The sequence below is a fragment of the Fusarium coffeatum genome (genome assembly GCF_003316985.1).
Source record: "Fusarium coffeatum strain FIESC_28 chromosome Unknown BRIP53273_contig_105, whole genome shotgun sequence".
NCBI lineage: Eukaryota > Fungi > Ascomycota > Sordariomycetes > Hypocreales > Nectriaceae > Fusarium > Fusarium coffeatum.
Window position 1 is genome coordinate 38,732 of NW_022157898.1, and position 16,185 is coordinate 54,916.

The following is a 16,185-nucleotide window of genomic DNA, read 5'->3' on the forward strand; positions in this document are numbered from 1 at the left end:
GGCTTGTCCAGACTAGAGCTTGAAAAAAGCGGCAGAATCTGACTTTTTGGCGGTAAGTCCAAGTGGAATTGTGGCGCAATCAAGCTCACCAGCCACATTTGATGTTGACTTTAACACGCGACCGGAAGCTAGATTCAGTTCCGCCGATAAACGGGTAGGCCAAGCTTAAAAATGCATGGCTTATTCTCGGATTTCGCTTAGAAGCAATAACAACTTGGCGAGCTTGTTTCTCATCTTAATTCTTTGTAGGGCTTACGAGTCGTTGATCTCCTTGAATAGGTGGCTTGGCCAGGGGTTTCAGCTTGTCAGCGGGCTGACTTTTGACTTTTCAGCGCACACGACAGCTAATGCACCCCTGAAAGCCAATCCAGGGCTGCTGAATCTGATTGATGAAACAGATTGCCAATGGATGTCTTCCAACTGCTCTTCAATCAACTTTCGAGACGATAGACGCCCATCTAGATTGGTCTCGTGCAACAGTCTAAGCTCTTGTTTCCCTTTGTGTTTTAAAGTAATACAAGAATCGTGCATGGACTGATCGCTCATCTCCCTCCACTCAGTATGTCATAGTGCCTGCGGATCTCACGTTAATCGTCTAGTTATTCTTAGAAAGCTTGCGTGTCAGAGTGGGGGAGCGACACTAATACAGGGCAGTCAGGAACTGTTTGACTCCTTGTCTTAGGATCCTTGCTTACTGTGTCTTTGATCCCGTATAAGATCTGACTTGACCCCGATCCCCTTTCGTGTTCTTTTAGCATTGAGTCCTTCTTCTGACGGTCTCAATGGTGACCTGAATTGACCCTGTATTTCACTCATTTTCTTTCCTTTCTCTTGTGTCTTGTAACTATGGGTGTAGCTCTACCTTTTGCCGCATCGAGGGCGATATTCTCACTTCTCATTGCGTCGCTAGTATTCTATGGTCTTTTCCACCAAATATCGGGCCCCAGATCTCCCAGAATCAGTTTCATTCCCAGCAGCTATGACTGGAGTAGACACACAATGCGGCATCCATTGGATGCAAGTAAATTGGTCAGACCCCCGCGCGGGTCGCCTGCCGAACTACCCCGAATTCAATTCGACTTCTCAAACCCTGAATTGAGAAAACGAGAGCTTGCAACGGCAGAGCAGCGCCGAAAAGAGGTCAAGCAAGCTTTCCAAAAGACTTGGGCTTCATACGAACAGTTCGCATGGGGACGCGATGAACTCAAGCCATTGAGCTTGACTGGTACTGATACCTTTGGTGGGTGGGCCGCTACCATCTGCGACAACCTCGACACGCTATGGCTTCTGGGTATGAAGCGAGAGTTTTACAAGGCTGTCGACTATGTTTCCCGCATGGACTGGGACTTGCCTACTAGTGACGGATTCAACGTTTTCGAAACCACCATCAGGCATCTTGGCGGTTTACTCTCAGCGTATGAGCTCAGCGGAGAGAGCGCCTTGCTGGCCAAGGCGATTGAGATAGGAGATTTGCTGTATGGCACATTCGATAACGCCGAACATATGCCACCGCATACTATCAGATTCAGAGATCTCAAGGAGGGAAGAGGCCACCCTGAGCCGCGACAGAGTGCTGCTAGTTTGGGCAGTATGAGTATGGAGTTTACTCGTCTTTCACAGCAGACGGGAAACCCCAAGTACTACGATGCGATTGACTTTATCACCAGTGCATTTGAGAGGACGCAGAATGAGACCGCAATTCCTGGACTATGGCCAATTCAGATCAACGCGCAGGATGGTTTCCGAGTTACTGACGACACGTTTGGCCTGGGCGCTAACGGCGACTCGCTTTACGAGTATCTCATCAAGCAATACGTTCTTCTGCAGGGTCTCGAACCAAAGTATGAGACGATGTATGTCAAGGCTGCCGATGCTGCTATTAAGCATTTGATGTTCCGACCAATGTTGCCGGAAAAGGAGGACGTGCTTATGCTAGGTGAAGCTGATATCGCTCCCCGAAGCAAAGAGATCCGGTTAAAGACAGATGTGGAACATCTCACATGTTTCGCAGGAGGCATGTACGCCCTCGGAGGAAAGGCTCTGGGACGAGATGACCACGTTATCATCGGCGAGAAACTCGCTCGAGGATGCGCAAAAGCCTACTCCGCCTACCCAACAGGCCTCATGCCCGAAATCGTCCACGTTGAACGCTGTCCAACTCTCGAACCCTGCGACTTCAATCCAAGCTCCCACAAAAAGCCCCTCGGTTTCCGCGCCAGAGACTCAACTTACCTCCTCCGCCCCGAGACCATTGAGAGCATCTTCTACCTCTACCGCATCACCGGAAAAGAAGAGTTTCGCGACATTGCGTGGAACATGTGGACTTCTATCCGCGCTGCTGCTGAGACGAAGGAGGCGTTTGCGGCGGTGGAGGATGTCGGTGCTGAGGAGGTCAAGCTTAAGGACTATATGGAGAGTTTCTGGATGGCAGAGACTTTGAAGTATTTCTATCTCATTTTTGCGGATGAGGAGGTCATCAGTCTGGATGAGTGGGTGTTTAACACGGAGGCTCACCCTTTGAGAAGGGGTGTGAATTGAGTGGGAATTATATAAATGACATGGATAAAAGGAACTTTATAGTTAATAGAACAAAATCGACGATCTAATTTCTACATCCAGTGTGAGCTTCTTTTGACTGCTTTGCGGTCAGAACAGGAAATGTAGTGCCGCACAAACATCTACTTAGGTACTAAGGTAGTCAGTCAGCTTCAGAAGTAGACTGGCAATAACATCAACTTGAGCCTCACTGTCTCCATCCAATTTGCAGAACTCTGTGAGCGTGCCCGAGAGCTCTACAAAGTCAGTAGGTAACGCGCCCATTCTAAGTACACAGCACAGAATTCTATCCCCTCACAAGCCGACTGACAATTCTTACAAGGCGGCGAATCAAGTAAAGCCGCTACCCGCCATCATCAAGCCCTTCCACATTATCTCACTACCATGCGTCATAATTTAGGATCGTCCTTTGTGCTGTCACGGTGAGGTTCCTTCGGGAACGAGATTGCCCGTTCTGATGACCAGACCCCAAGGTCGTTTGGCTCTTCCAACCAGATCTGAAGCATGTTCGATTTAATGACTGTGTATCTTGTCAGCTAGACAGTCAAGGAAGCCTTACTAGGTGGACTCGCCTGCATATTGTAAGCTGCCTTGACTTGGGCTGTTTTTTCCTGCTTGCATGGTATGGCGCAGCATTATACATGGGCTGTACTTGAAAGTGGCGTCGTTGCTGACTCTGAATTGTTCTTTGGCAATGAATAACAGCCTTGGAAAACAGTACTGACTTCTACCCTTTGATCGGTATATAAATGTCTAATTGTTTTTTCACTGTCGCTTTCTACTCACGTCGCGCTCTTGAGTTGCTCGTGAGTTACTCATGAGTTGCTCATGAGCGTCAACCCTTGCTCGTGAGCAATGCTCTTGGCATGACTTACTCATGAGCAGCTTGGAGCAGCTCCAGAGCAACGGGAGTACAGTAACATCCAATGTAATTGCTTTTTTGAAACAGAATTTACAAGCCTGATCCTGCCGATCGTTCTTGTTAAGGTTAGTGAAGTGACGTGCCAAGGCATTCTGTGCTTCTACGGCCAACGGCAGGAGCGATAGCATGCTGGTTCAATTACGCGGGAGGGTCCTTCCGCCCCCGAGTCTTGCTCATGAGCATCAACAGGGAAACAAGTTGGAGCAAGCTCCGTAATGAGCCTCAAAAGGATCTCGCATAAATTCAACCACTTTGCGAACCATCAAAATGTGCTGATGCCAACCACTTTTGCCTTTATTATTCGATAGTTCACAAGGCAACAGCACCCCTTTCTTGTGCATACCCTCCGTTATGGGATACCTTTCAAGCTATACCAATTTTTTCTCAGTCAGTGGCGGCGCGACACGTGCTGGTCTTGGGGGCGCAAGGGCGCAAGAACACCTCGAGAAGGCTTTGGCAGAAGTCGATGGACTTTCTGCTGCTTTCGTTTACCTCGATGCAACCGAGAGCACAGGTGTAAGTGCAAATCGCCCGCGGGATGATCTTGCACAGGAGCTCCAAGCACTATGCGCTACAGCTTCCTTCAACGAGGCAACAGACTCACAGCTTTACGCTGTGCACAATGACGCTCGTGCCCGCGAGATCGCCTGGTCATCAATCCGAACCGTTCGCGATGGGATGTCAGCTCTTTGGGACCATTTTGTCGACTTTGCAGCAAATTTGGACAATCCAGCCATCAACAATATTCTTGCTGACTATCAGGACGCCAAAGGACTCCGACAGACCGGTGCGATTGCCTTTCGAAACACGGTGACTGGGTTGGTCCCAAACGACCTCTGCAAAGTATTTGCTTTCTGCAGCTTATCATACGTCGTTTCTTGTCTATTGTACTCCAGAAATCGGATAGCAAAAGGCGATATCCTTGCTGGTATTCGTCTATGGTTGGATGCTTTGGAGAAGGAGGATGAGCGGGAGGCTTTCAAGCTGCTCGCCGAGCATCTTTGGCCCGAAGCACGAAACCATCTTCACTTCATGGAGTTTGGCTTGGGGGAGCAATCTCAAAGACAAGCGACCAGTTTACGGCGTGGCGGAACTCCTTCATCTATACTTCCAACCTACACACAGCTCGCCTCGCCCTCTTTCACTAACCCCTACCTCGACCACCAGCCATTATCGAGATGTAATTTCCAGAGCGATGTTCATTACAGCGAGGATGATACTCCAGTCCACCCGACATCACATACCCAGTCCGAAGGGGTAGACCCTTCGCTCCTTACTCTGCAAGAAGCAAGAGATAGCTTGTCAATGTACGCTCAATACCTCACACAGTTGACACATGACTCGTGTGACTTTTCTCTTGGTTCATCCGGTCCTCCAGAATCCTTTCCGACTATATCGCCGACCCATTGGCAAGATCTTGACCCAGGCCCCTCCTATCCTATCAACTTTGAGATGAGTCTAACAGAGGATAACGAATTCGCCGTACCCTGGGCCCCAGCGCAGTCGCCTGCTATGTATGACTCGCAGAGGGAACTGCTAAGCAGTCAGACTCATATCTTATCTTCTTCAACCACAGCAGCCGAGTCCGATGCGATAAGACAACTTCAGGATACCTCTGTGTTCAGAGCTGTAGTGCGATTTATCCACGAAAACGCATGCTTCTGGCATGACCTTGCCGGTGGCGGACTGGCATCGAAGGACTTTCGATCGTGTCTTGCCTGGTGTCAAGAGAGATTGCCACAGAAGACACAGCTACAAGCATCTTTCATTCAACCCCTGTCATCACAAAAGAACGAGCACGATCTGGTATCCCGTGGTATAGTTGCCATTGCGGAAGCGTTCTTCGAGCGAGGGTTGCTACAATACCGGGAGGATATCGAGTTCTATATGGAACGGGCAGGAAAAGTACGTGGGATTCGAAAGACGTATAATTGAACTCCACTAACCATCTTCAGTTGTTGTTCGACGATCGAACGGCATATCGAGAGTTCCGTGATTGGGTCCATGGTTTCCACGCAAGCCCATCGCCGTCTGTATCCACGACACAGAAGTCTGCCCCCAAGTTCGTTACGCTTCACTTGATACCCTACCTACAGGTCTTTGCTGATCAATTATTAGAATCCTCTTCTCGTGCGATGAATGCGACTACACTACCGATCGAAAATTCAATTTGAAGAGGCATGGGAATCTGCAGCACAACAATAGCGAAGGAAAGACCTCTACGAAGAGAAGGCGTTGTAAGGCCTAGAACTTTGGAGCTTCTGCAATTCCATGTGACTTTATATCATTACCAACAAGGGGCAATGAAGGCGTATCTACAGACAGACACTTTTTGTGGGCGACATGCCATGAAAACAACGGTGTTCATGAATATTATAACTGATGAACTGGAGCATATCGCAAATACTTTCGAGAACATTTGAAGTCTTTTCCGTGGCGTCTTCAAGCCTCTTTGACACGTCCACGAGGCTAGAGGCATAGTTTCCCGTCAATACCAACTTTTCCCCCGCCTCGTTTCAGCCTTATTGCACCTCATCCCGCCTTTGCTGCATCATTCTTCTTGGTGTTCTTCTCGTATGGCTTGGTAGCACTCGTCTTGGGTCTCGGTTTGGCGATTGCTCGCTCAGACGACCAGACATCCGTAGCGGAAGTAACGTCTTTGGGTTCGTAAAGCCATGTCTGTAGCATCACAGATTCTACATACTGTTAGTGGCAATATAGTGGTGATACTGGATGATGTTATTACCTTGGTCGTCCCTCATTTCCTGCATCTGTCTAAGTTGCTCTTCTGTAGGCATGTTGCTGTATGGATAAGGATATACTTGCGAGGGAATGGTAAATTATGACATTGTGAATTCTTTCTCTGTCTCGTTCTTGCTTCATAGTCTTATTATATACATCTGTTCATTCATCGCAAGCTCTGCGTTGCTCCCGATGGGCTCCAGGCTTGTTCACTTATTGTATTGGAGCTGCTTGGAGTTGTTCATAATCCAGCTCCGGCTCCGACTGCGTAAGCTCAGACACCAATGATGTCGAGGAGCACATACTCTTTACTACTCCATGATTCTCCCAATGGTTTCACAAAGCAAGTAGAGCTCCCTGTCAACAGTACAGTGCGTGGATGCAGGAGTGGTGTGGTCCGATGTGCTGGCTCCGGAGCATTTAGCGATACCCACAGACAGGAGGAATACATATCAATGTCCCGCGGTCAATCGTGGTTAAGCAGGGGTTAACCGTGGTCCATTGTGGTAAAGCGTACCTAGTTAAGCGTTTCCAAGCGTGGTCAATTGTGATGAAGCGTACCTAGTTAAGCGTGGCCAAGCGTGGTTAACTGTGGTAAAGCGTACCTAGTTAAGCGTTGCCAAGCGTGGTCAACTGTGGTCAATTGTGGTTAAGCAGGGGTTAAGCGTGGTTAACTGTGGTAAAGCGTACCTAGTTAAGCGTGGCCAAGCGTGGTCAACGCGGTCGACCGCGGTAACGTCATGCTAGCCACTGGGCTGTGCCTTATTACAGGTGTATTTGTTCAGATGAAATACTTCGAATCTAGTATTCACCCATGTCTGGTCGAGGTACCATAGTATGTCCTGTCCTATCTGATTGGGCTCTTCCCCTGCAACAAATTCTCACCAAATTCAGTGCCTCCCTTCTCACTAAATACACCCATCTTGTTTATCTCCTTCAACTCTATTGCCCTTCCGAAAATAAGAGGGTGAGAGAGTGACAGAATTGTGAAGCAGCTCCCAGGTTGTCTAGAATTCACTAGTCGACCCACTTATTTGGGCCCCAGGGGCCCAAATAAATGGAGCTTTTGACGAATCCTGAAGTATCAGCCCTACGCTGTAGCCCAGTCACTTTTTCATTATGAAGCCAAAGAGCTCTTATTTATCTAACAAAGTATGAGTTAGGACCGAGACAGGCTTAGCCAGTGATCTGCGGCGTACTGTCAGTCCCTGTTGACGGCGCGGAGTTTCTTACCCCAAGGTCCTAGATAATCCTTGGGGTTATGTTGCTTTGCGGGGCGACAAACGGTAACTTGCTTGTGGAAGCATCCGTACAGAGCTGCAGAGTACCGGTCAGGTGTTTCTTTTCCTTTTTCGTCTCTTTTTCTCTTTCTCTTCTTTCCCTTCTCTCACCCCCCTCCCTACCAAACCTATCTTTCCCCTTTCTTCCTTTTCCACCGGCTTTTTCTTACCGGTTTCTTTTTCTTCTTTTTTTCTTCTTCCCTTCACACCCTAAGTAACGAAATCGGCTTGTTAACCTGGCGTTGAAGCACCCAGCATTATTGGCTAGAACCAATATGCTACATGTAGTCTCGATATCCAGTTGACGGTTATTTCGTCGCACAGCCTGCTAGAAACACCCCTCACCTCCCTTGGGGGAGTTGGAGGGGTCCAATCAAGGCGATATAATAAGACAGGGAAGGGAAGGTGCAGTATATAGACTATCGTCAAATTGAAGCTGGATGGGAAGCTGGTGGGGTTGTCCCACATTCAATTAACACTGTGCTATGGGCGGTTTTTGGACATAATTAGGTGACAAAATAAGCTATCAAACGAATGACGAAAGTACATGCCTTATGTCAAGGCTTGATTCGTGAGGTCAGGTTCTTCAATACTAAGTTGACAGGCTTAACTTGTTATCTAACAATTTATAAATGTCTAAAGACCGCCTTTCCTGTGATGATGGTGTATGTACACCTGAGCCCCTGTAGTGTGGTATAATATTTAGATCCTCACCTGTCATGTCGTTCAGAATTCTCATGCGCTCAATGGTTGTTGGCCTGATCTGGAACATGCGGCTGGGACGACCGCGCTTCTTTGTCTTAGGGTGTGGCCTGTAGCTACAGTGCAATGTGCCTGATCTGTCGGGGCCCGCAAGAGAGCGAAACGAGCGAAACCAACCTAAAGTAACTTTGGGGTGTGGCCTGTAGTTTATGGAATGTTGCCGATTCGTCCAAAGGAGAGGAGCTTGAGTTTTTAGGATGGCCTGCAGTAACGACGTGCCTGGCTGTCTACGACACGAGCGGAGGAGAGAAACCTACTTTTGTGATTGGAAGTCGGACAGTCGGGCTCTTAATTTAGGAGCATCCGCCCGAGTTTGATCCACACACTCCCGTCTAACAAGCAACAAGCATCAAACCGTCAACCTTACACGCCCTCCCTGGATAGAACCTGAGGTGAGATGGCTCGCTTGGGACCTGTCTCGCCCTGTTAACAATCTTCTCGATTTAAAGGACCGACGTATCCAACAATAATATATAGACCTTTCACTTTTTCCGAATTGCGCATGATAGGGATTTACCACTACAGTTCACAGCTTCCTCATCTTTTCATCAAAACCCTTCTCATGGCAACCCCAACCCTATCTTTTCCGACATGGGCATTCTTGCAACCAAGAGCTGAAGGCCTCCTTGCCAGCCTTGTCTATCTCGACTCCTCAGCAACACCAATAACCTACTTCCCTTATCCTGAAACCTTCAATCGACATATATCTCATCAATGGGGGCTTCTTCGAATTGTCCAGGTCAAATTAGAAGAAGCCCGTCAACGGCTAGTGGCTGCAAGGCGTAACCTGTACCTTGCAGGTATCGACGATAGCCTCGACTCTTTTGTCAAGCGTACTCGCTTCTACGAGACTGCAGTAAACAGCTATCGGAACACCTTATTATACCTGCCTCCCACTACTCTGGGAGAAGTCCTTGCCCTCTGCAGCTTGTCGTACGTCATTCAACATAGTGCAGGTAACCAGGTCAGCTTTGACTTCTCTCACTTTGAGATTTGGAGAAATGCAATAGTCAACCACAAACACCGAGAGGCATTTGACGACCTGATCAGGGCTACTTGTCCAGAGTCTCACTTGGTTGGCCCAGACTTTTGTACCCTTTTGATGTTTATGGATGACAGCCATCCGCTGCAGCCAGGTCACCAAGAGGAGCCAAGTACAACGCCTGCACCCCAGGGTGATCATGTGGAGAACAATATTCTGGGGTCGAGTCTAGACCTTGACCATACGATATATGACCTACTGGCATTCAACTCCCTGTCGGGAAGTCAAATGGCCAGTGAAAGTACCCAGTTTACCAGCACCACAGCCCTGAATTTGCAGAATTTACGGGAATCGTCAATCATATACAGCTTGTCCCGTTTTCTAGAAAGTTGCGGGGAACTTACATTGATCCTCTCTAGCCCCTCCTGCCGTAGGGTGACAATCCAACCAACCCAATCTGAACCGGGCAATCGCATTGGGCCAGTGTACATACAACGTTTACGAGACAACGACTCCCTCAAAGACCCACGTGTTCAGGCCATAGTCTCCGTTATAGATAGCTTCATCAACCTTGGTTATCTGCAGAGCATGAACGAAGCCCGTCATTATATGCTATCGCTCGGAAATGTACGTCAAAAAGTCACCTGCTGCTGCTGCTGCAATTAGAAGCCTAACTCACGACGAGCAGGAGATACTTCCAAGTGATTACTTCTTTTCGAGCTTCTGTCAATCGGTCTGTGCAGCTGTGGACCAAGTTGAGAGACGCACAGTCTCATCCCACTGCAAAAGACTTCGTCTGCCGCAATCGTGAGTCCTACCCTATAGAAAACCCAGTCTGGCAACCATTAACTAGAACATACAGAGAAAGGATTCCATGCGAAATTTGTGGAGAAGTTCTTACAAGAAAGAACATGAAAAGACATATAGAAAGAAAGCACCCGGATGTTGATGCTGGGAGCACGCCGACTCCATCTGTCAACGCAAAGTAATGTGTGATGCGAAGAGACGATGGCGTTGGGTTTGATGAGCGTTGAGAAAGTCCGGTCGCCTACGAAGATATGCGATGGAACTGTGTAAATATGACTGATGATTCTAACGACGAATATGGGAGAGGCGCTTTGACGGATAATAGATTGACCTGTATTTCCTGCTTTTCTTTAACATACTGCACATTCGTGGACATCTCCCAGCCTTGTTGTTAAGAAGATGGCTGTGTCTTGTGAGACCTGGACCACGTAGCTAGTGCGGACTGTGCCACGCAAACACGCGGCACAAGAATACGCAAATAACCCGAAAATGGCAACGATACTGCTGTGGCCGCGTTATTTGCGTCTATTATCACTACGAATGCACAAACACACTTGTAGTGGGAGCTTAGGTCATACATACTGGCGGCCTCCTTCCTTGATCCTCGCGCAATCTACAGAAAACCTTAAAGTCTGGGGTAAAGTGTTTCCAATTGAACGTCTGAGTCAGAACCCACATGGAATACTCTATTCAACTTTAACATCGCGATCGACAAGGCGGGAAGTCGGCAGAGAAAAAAGATGGAAGAGGCTTGGCTGACATACGACTGACGCTGCGTGGTAGCGTATGGCCGGCCACGACTGTTGTTGTTACTAGAAATAGCCTGTCCCCGTTGAAAGCGACCCGAAACAAGTTAAATCCAGGCACAAAAAACTGGAATGACATCGCCACAAAGTATCGCTGAAACCGAAAATGAAGAAATGGTGGGTCTGGGGCATTGCACCTGACGGCAAGAATCGCGGCTGGTGATGACATATCATGGCGCAGGCCTTGGAACGGGGTTGGATCTACGCAGGGGCAGGAGATTATGATGTTCTGATTGGATGGATGGCAGTTGGAAACAGGGGTTCAGTGGTGGAACATGACGCAGTTCAGCCGTGGCATTTTATGCAGGGCCTAGCTCTGAGCTACAGTAAATGACAGGAGAAGGCGGGAAGCAGCCCAGCAGCTGAGGCAACAGCCTGAGCTTGGGCGTACAAGGGGAAACAGAGAAATCTATATCAAGGGAAGGAGCTGCCACTTCCGATCTCTCTTTTCCTGCTACATCATTCACATTCTCACATCAACACAACTCTTCACTCTCATCTCACATTCATCAAAGCTACCTTCTACAAACAAACCTACCACCTCAAAACAAATCAATCACAATGCTTTTCACCAAGGTCGCTATTGTCGCCGCTGCCGGCTTCGTTGCCGCTGAGCAGGCTGCCCCCCAGGTCACTGCCCGCGCTGTCCTTCCTCGTGACCTCCCCGACGACATCAAGGACTGGGCCGAGAGCAAGGCTGGCGGTAAGGTCACCGACATCGAGGAGTGGGCCAAGAGCAACGGCAATGAGGTCAAGCAGTGGGCTTCCGAGCACGGCGGTGACGCCAAGAGCTGGGTCGAGTCCAACTACAACAGCGCCGGTGACTACGTTGGTACCAAGCTCGATGCCGCCAGCACTCGCATTGAGGGTGCCATCAGCGGAGCTTCCGCCAGCGCCTCTGCTGCTGCCGACGACAACGACAACGCTGCTTCTGCCCTCGGTGGCCAGTCCGGTGCCGTCGCCATGTTGGCTGCCATCGGAGCCACCGCCTTCGGCTTCTTCCTCATCTAAACGACCTGTTTATTGTGCTTTTTCGATCAACGCACCGAGATACCTTACGCAGCATGTACACTTCTTTACAAAACACACCGGAGTTTGGGGACCCTAGGGCATAGAGGATAGCATGACATAGATTGTGTGTGGACCTGGCTCGGATAGGGAAAGGAATAATGACGCTGAATCATGACCAGCTAGGACATCAACGAAAATTCATGCCAATCAACTAGAATCTATCATCGTGACCATGTTTGTGAAGTGCAAGTTAATATGAACGCTCCATGTGATTGACTTCTAGGTCCTTTGTATATTATAAAGTGCTTTACATATGATAAATGTTTCTATAGTACAGCGGGAACATCAATGAAGCTATGTTGTCCAGCAGATGCAGTGGGGTTTGAAGCGATCGTTGTATTCGTGCTTTTCATGAAGCGCAGTGATTGAAAATGCATCATTCACTCGCCTTCTTACGCAACTGCAATCCGTAAGGCTCAAGCTGCTCATCCGTCAATCGACTCGGCGACTTAACGAACGGATCCTCGCCCTTCATCGTCTTGGGGAACGCCATAACATCCCTTACAGTCGCCGTATCCGTCAACAGCGCCACAAGCCGATCAAAGCCCAGCGCAAACCCAGCATGCGGCGGACATCCAGATTCCAGCGCCTCAAACAAGTGCGCAAAGTCCCCAATTCTCTTATCCGTCATCTGGAGAACGTCGCTCATGATAAACTTCTGCACCGATGCAATGTGGATACGTTCGCTGCCGCCACCGACTTCTACGCCGTTGAGGACGAGATCGTAGGCTGCGCTCTTGGCTTGGAGAGGGTCGGTGAAGAGGAGTTCGAGGTCGGATTTGGAGAGAGGAGCGGTGAAAGGGTGGTGCGACGCTGCAATGCCTGCGGCGCCTTCTTGACCTGGTTCGCCCTTTTCTGTGGGCTTGAACATGGGGAAGTCTGTTACCCAGACGAATTGCAGTGAGCCTGGATCACCTAGACGGGGCTTCTCCATGTAACCTTCTTCGACGAGGAACTTCCATAGTGCGATGCGCAGGTCGCCTATCTTTGTGGAACCAGAGCAGTATTGGCCTTGGGGCTTCTCTCGTGCCTGGAAGACGACAAGGTCACCTTGCTCTATGTCTTCGCCCTCTGATACAAGATCGAGAACGTCCTGACCCTCGAATCCCAGCGAGGAAAAGCCCTGCAGGGGTGCTTTTCTATCGCATACGAGAATTTGAGGCTTTCCATCTGGGTTGTCGGCCAGGGCGCTTGGTAAGCTGTCCATAAACTTTGTGACCAGCTTGCGCGCTTCATTTGGGTCTTCTGTGGAGATGGGGAAAGTGAAGGCCTCTATTAAGGGATCTTCGAGATGTGTGATCATGCTAACGAATTGTCTGTATGGTTCGAGATCTGGTAGCGCGTGGATCTTGACATCATTAGCTTGATTACTGGGATGATGATGTGAGGACGTACCTTATTGGGGATGCGCAAGTCTGGCTTGTCGCTTCCGTATGACGATATGCAATCTTGGAACTTGAGTGTTGTAAATGTGTGTGCGACAGGTTCATCCGCTGGACGGGTTCCTTCAGGAATCTCAGATAGCACAGGTATGCGCTCTCCGCGGATCTCTTGGTAGCTATGCGCCGGTCGTAGCGACTCGAGAGCAGCCAGTATTATGTCGTTCACATCTTGTCGGACCTTTGGTGCACCTGCGAAAGACCACTCCATATCCAGTTGTGTAAACTCAGGTTGCCGATCAGCACGACTATCCTCATCACGGAAGCATCGTGCCCACTGCATATATCGCGAGACACCACCAGCCATAAGCGTCTGCTTATACTGCTGGGGACTCTGATTGAGCGCATATGCCTTTCCGCGCTGACGAGTAGGAACCAAGAATTCCCTCGCACCTTCGGGCGTTGACTTGAACAGCGTCGGTGTCTCAATATCCGTGAATCCCTTCTCTTGCAAGCCCTTTGTCAATTGCCCCTTCAGCCATGATCGGAACTTGAGTCTCTCTTGTAACTCTTGGTGGAATCGGATTTGATAGTGGCGCTTCTTGGGAGGGAATTGGACTTCGGGTGTGACGATGAGGTTCTGAGGAACTGTGTTTAGAGCTCGGATGTCTTTTAGGTAGACGGTGGGTTTGGAGGACTTGTCGGAGGATGGATCATCGGCTTTGCCGCTGGTGCTGATGACGACAGGGCTGTATGGAGAGATTTGGGTGAAGAGGGCGTGCGCATCGGGGTCTTTCTTTGCGTCGGAGCAGATCTGGACCGTTTCGCCGGATGGTGTAGTAAGGTCTGCGAAGGAGAGTTGCTTGTGGATTACTCGTCGTTTACTCAAGAAGCCAACGCATTTATCACTATTTTCGAGATCGAGGGGGATATCGGAATTGCTATCTAGCGCATGTCAGCACATAAGTAAGCCCTATAACTACTTCTAGTCGTACATTTATCCCATGCACTGAGGATGTCGTTGCGTGCCGCTTGGGATGCGACAATTGAGCTCTGGGTGAAGCTTCGGGTTCGAGGAAGGCATTGCTGTGTGCGAAGGAGTGCCAATGGTCTTGCGCATGCTCCTGAGCGCAGGGAAGCGCGGCAACGAGCAAGGGGGAGCACCATGACGGCGAATGTAGAGCTATGTCTGACTCAATTGAGGCATTGTGGAAGAGCCGTTGGAGGTGGGCCGATTGCTATCGACAATTTCACGGTGAGCTTCGGTGAGGGGGCTTATCGATAAGGAACATCCCACCTTGAGTCAAGCACTTACAAATGATTGCAAGCCCATATTGATTATAAGAGCTGTCAATAGCAAAATAGTAATCGTTCTATAGTTTATTATGACTGAGAATGGATAATATTCGTGACACCCTACTTGATCTGCTCAACCAAAGCCTCAAAGTCAATCAAATCCCAAACCTCGGCAAACTTCCCATCAACAACATGATACAGCGTAAACTCAGTAGTTTCCACCTTTCGTCCAGTCGGTTGATATCCTCGAAACTCTCCTTGATGTGTCCCTGTGATCTTGAAGTGTAGTGAAAGATAGTCACCCTCGATGGTCAAATGTCGCAGGTGCCATTTCCAGTCTGGGAATGCTACCACCAGAGGCTTGAACTGGGCGACTACGTCGTCTGGATCTAAAGGCTTATCCATGACGTTTAATGGGGATTTGTAAAAGGTTTTCATTCCCTCAAAGTCGTGTGCGTTGCAGCGTTCGAGGTATGCTTGGTATAGAGCTTTGTACTCTTCGGTTTTGGAATTGCTGGACGCGCTGTTGGATGTCATTGTTGCTTGTGAACGGGTCTGAGCCACTATATTGAATAGTTGATAACGAAGAGCCTCCCGTTTAACTTAGGATATTGATAGAAGTAAGTCGGCTAGGGGTTCGAATGGTGTCTTGATATTTATACAAGAATTGCATTATCAACGCAACCCCTCACGACATCATGCTTTTGCCTTCTTACATATTCAAATCTTATTCGTCCTTGTGTCCGGTGTATTGATTAGTTGGAGCTTACTACACTGCTTACATATGTTTGTCACCACATAAACTCTTACAACGATAGGCTCAAATATGGTCAGTGCAACATATGACTGGAAGAAGTTTGTGAGATAGGCCCAAGGGAAAACAGATAGACATTGCTGTCGATACATGCGAAAAGACTCAAGAATCTGTCGCAATATGCAATGAAGAAATCTGATACAAGTTAGAATAGTCTAATGTGTCGAACCAGAAGGTTACTGGATATAAGCTTCGAGACGGTGATACCGAACATACAAGGATCCTGGAGCGAATCCCCTAGGTTTTGTTGATTGATGAAAGTGGCCAGAGCTATATCTCCCAAGATCTTCATATACTTTACTTGGCAACGAAGTCGTTGATGCACTGAAGAATGAAAAACAAAGTTAACTCCAGATGACTCTCATTGGTCTTGATCACAGCTCAAAAGAGTCGGTAAATGGGTTTAAGTTTAATTACGACAATGCGTGGTGAGACGTTGGCGTTTGCCAAGAAACTGTCTTCATCCGCATTCCTTGATGTAACGTGGGGAGACTAATGTTTGTCTGGCAGGTAGATCCCATGCAACGCACACGACAGACGGACGGAACGACACCGGCTATCTTCCGTCCTGCGGTTCCTTCATTCCGTTTCTTGGTAACATGTATAATTTGCCATTAACTGAAGCAGCCAAGCAAACGCCAATGCGAGCAGTAGGTGGCCAACTGCAGAGTACCATCCAGATCTTGTCCCAACATGTGCCCATTCCCGCTCTCAGAATCAATTCGCCTCACAAGGCTGGGTTACAGCACATGTCGCCGCGACGAACTA

At 48.8% G+C, this 16,185-nt stretch overlaps 6 protein-coding genes across 6 annotated transcripts; 3 read left to right on the top strand and 3 right to left on the bottom strand.

The window, feature by feature from the left end:
• Positions 1–999: 999 nt before the first annotated feature.
• Positions 1,000–2,538, top strand: FIESC28_04782 (uncharacterized protein; the record flags this gene model as incomplete). The annotated part of the gene is made up of 1 exon (XM_031158929.1): positions 1,000–2,538. The coding sequence occupies one exon, from the start codon at positions 1,000–1,002 to the stop codon at positions 2,536–2,538; it is 1,539 nt and encodes a 512-aa protein (XP_031017006.1).
• A 1,291-nt stretch (positions 2,539–3,829) lies between these two features.
• On the top strand, positions 3,830–5,652 carry FIESC28_04783 (uncharacterized protein; the record flags this gene model as incomplete). The annotated part of the gene is made up of 2 exons (XM_031158930.1): positions 3,830–5,383; positions 5,434–5,652. 2 exons carry the CDS (start codon positions 3,830–3,832, stop codon positions 5,650–5,652), a joined length of 1,773 nt encoding a protein of 590 aa, XP_031017007.1.
• A 358-nt stretch (positions 5,653–6,010) lies between these two features.
• On the bottom strand, positions 6,011–6,276 carry FIESC28_04784 (uncharacterized protein; the record flags this gene model as incomplete). The annotated part of the gene is made up of 2 exons (XM_031158931.1): positions 6,011–6,174; positions 6,225–6,276. 2 exons carry the CDS (start codon positions 6,274–6,276, stop codon positions 6,011–6,013), a joined length of 216 nt encoding a protein of 71 aa, XP_031017008.1.
• Positions 6,277–11,418: 5,142 nt separating this feature from the next.
• On the top strand, positions 11,419–11,868 carry FIESC28_04785 (uncharacterized protein; the record flags this gene model as incomplete). The annotated part of the gene is made up of 1 exon (XM_031158932.1): positions 11,419–11,868. One exon carries the CDS (start codon positions 11,419–11,421, stop codon positions 11,866–11,868), a length of 450 nt encoding a protein of 149 aa, XP_031017009.1.
• Positions 11,869–12,304: 436 nt separating this feature from the next.
• Positions 12,305–14,474, bottom strand: FIESC28_04786 (uncharacterized protein; the record flags this gene model as incomplete). Its single annotated transcript, XM_031158933.1, has 3 exons — positions 12,305–13,276; positions 13,324–14,252; positions 14,303–14,474. The coding sequence occupies 3 exons, from the start codon at positions 14,472–14,474 to the stop codon at positions 12,305–12,307; spliced, it is 2,073 nt and encodes a 690-aa protein (XP_031017010.1).
• A 249-nt stretch (positions 14,475–14,723) lies between these two features.
• FIESC28_04787 (uncharacterized protein) lies at positions 14,724–15,140 on the bottom strand (the record flags this gene model as incomplete). Its single annotated transcript, XM_031158934.1, has 1 exon — positions 14,724–15,140. The coding sequence occupies one exon, from the start codon at positions 15,138–15,140 to the stop codon at positions 14,724–14,726; it is 417 nt and encodes a 138-aa protein (XP_031017011.1).
• Between the last annotated feature and the right edge of the window lie 1,045 nt (positions 15,141–16,185).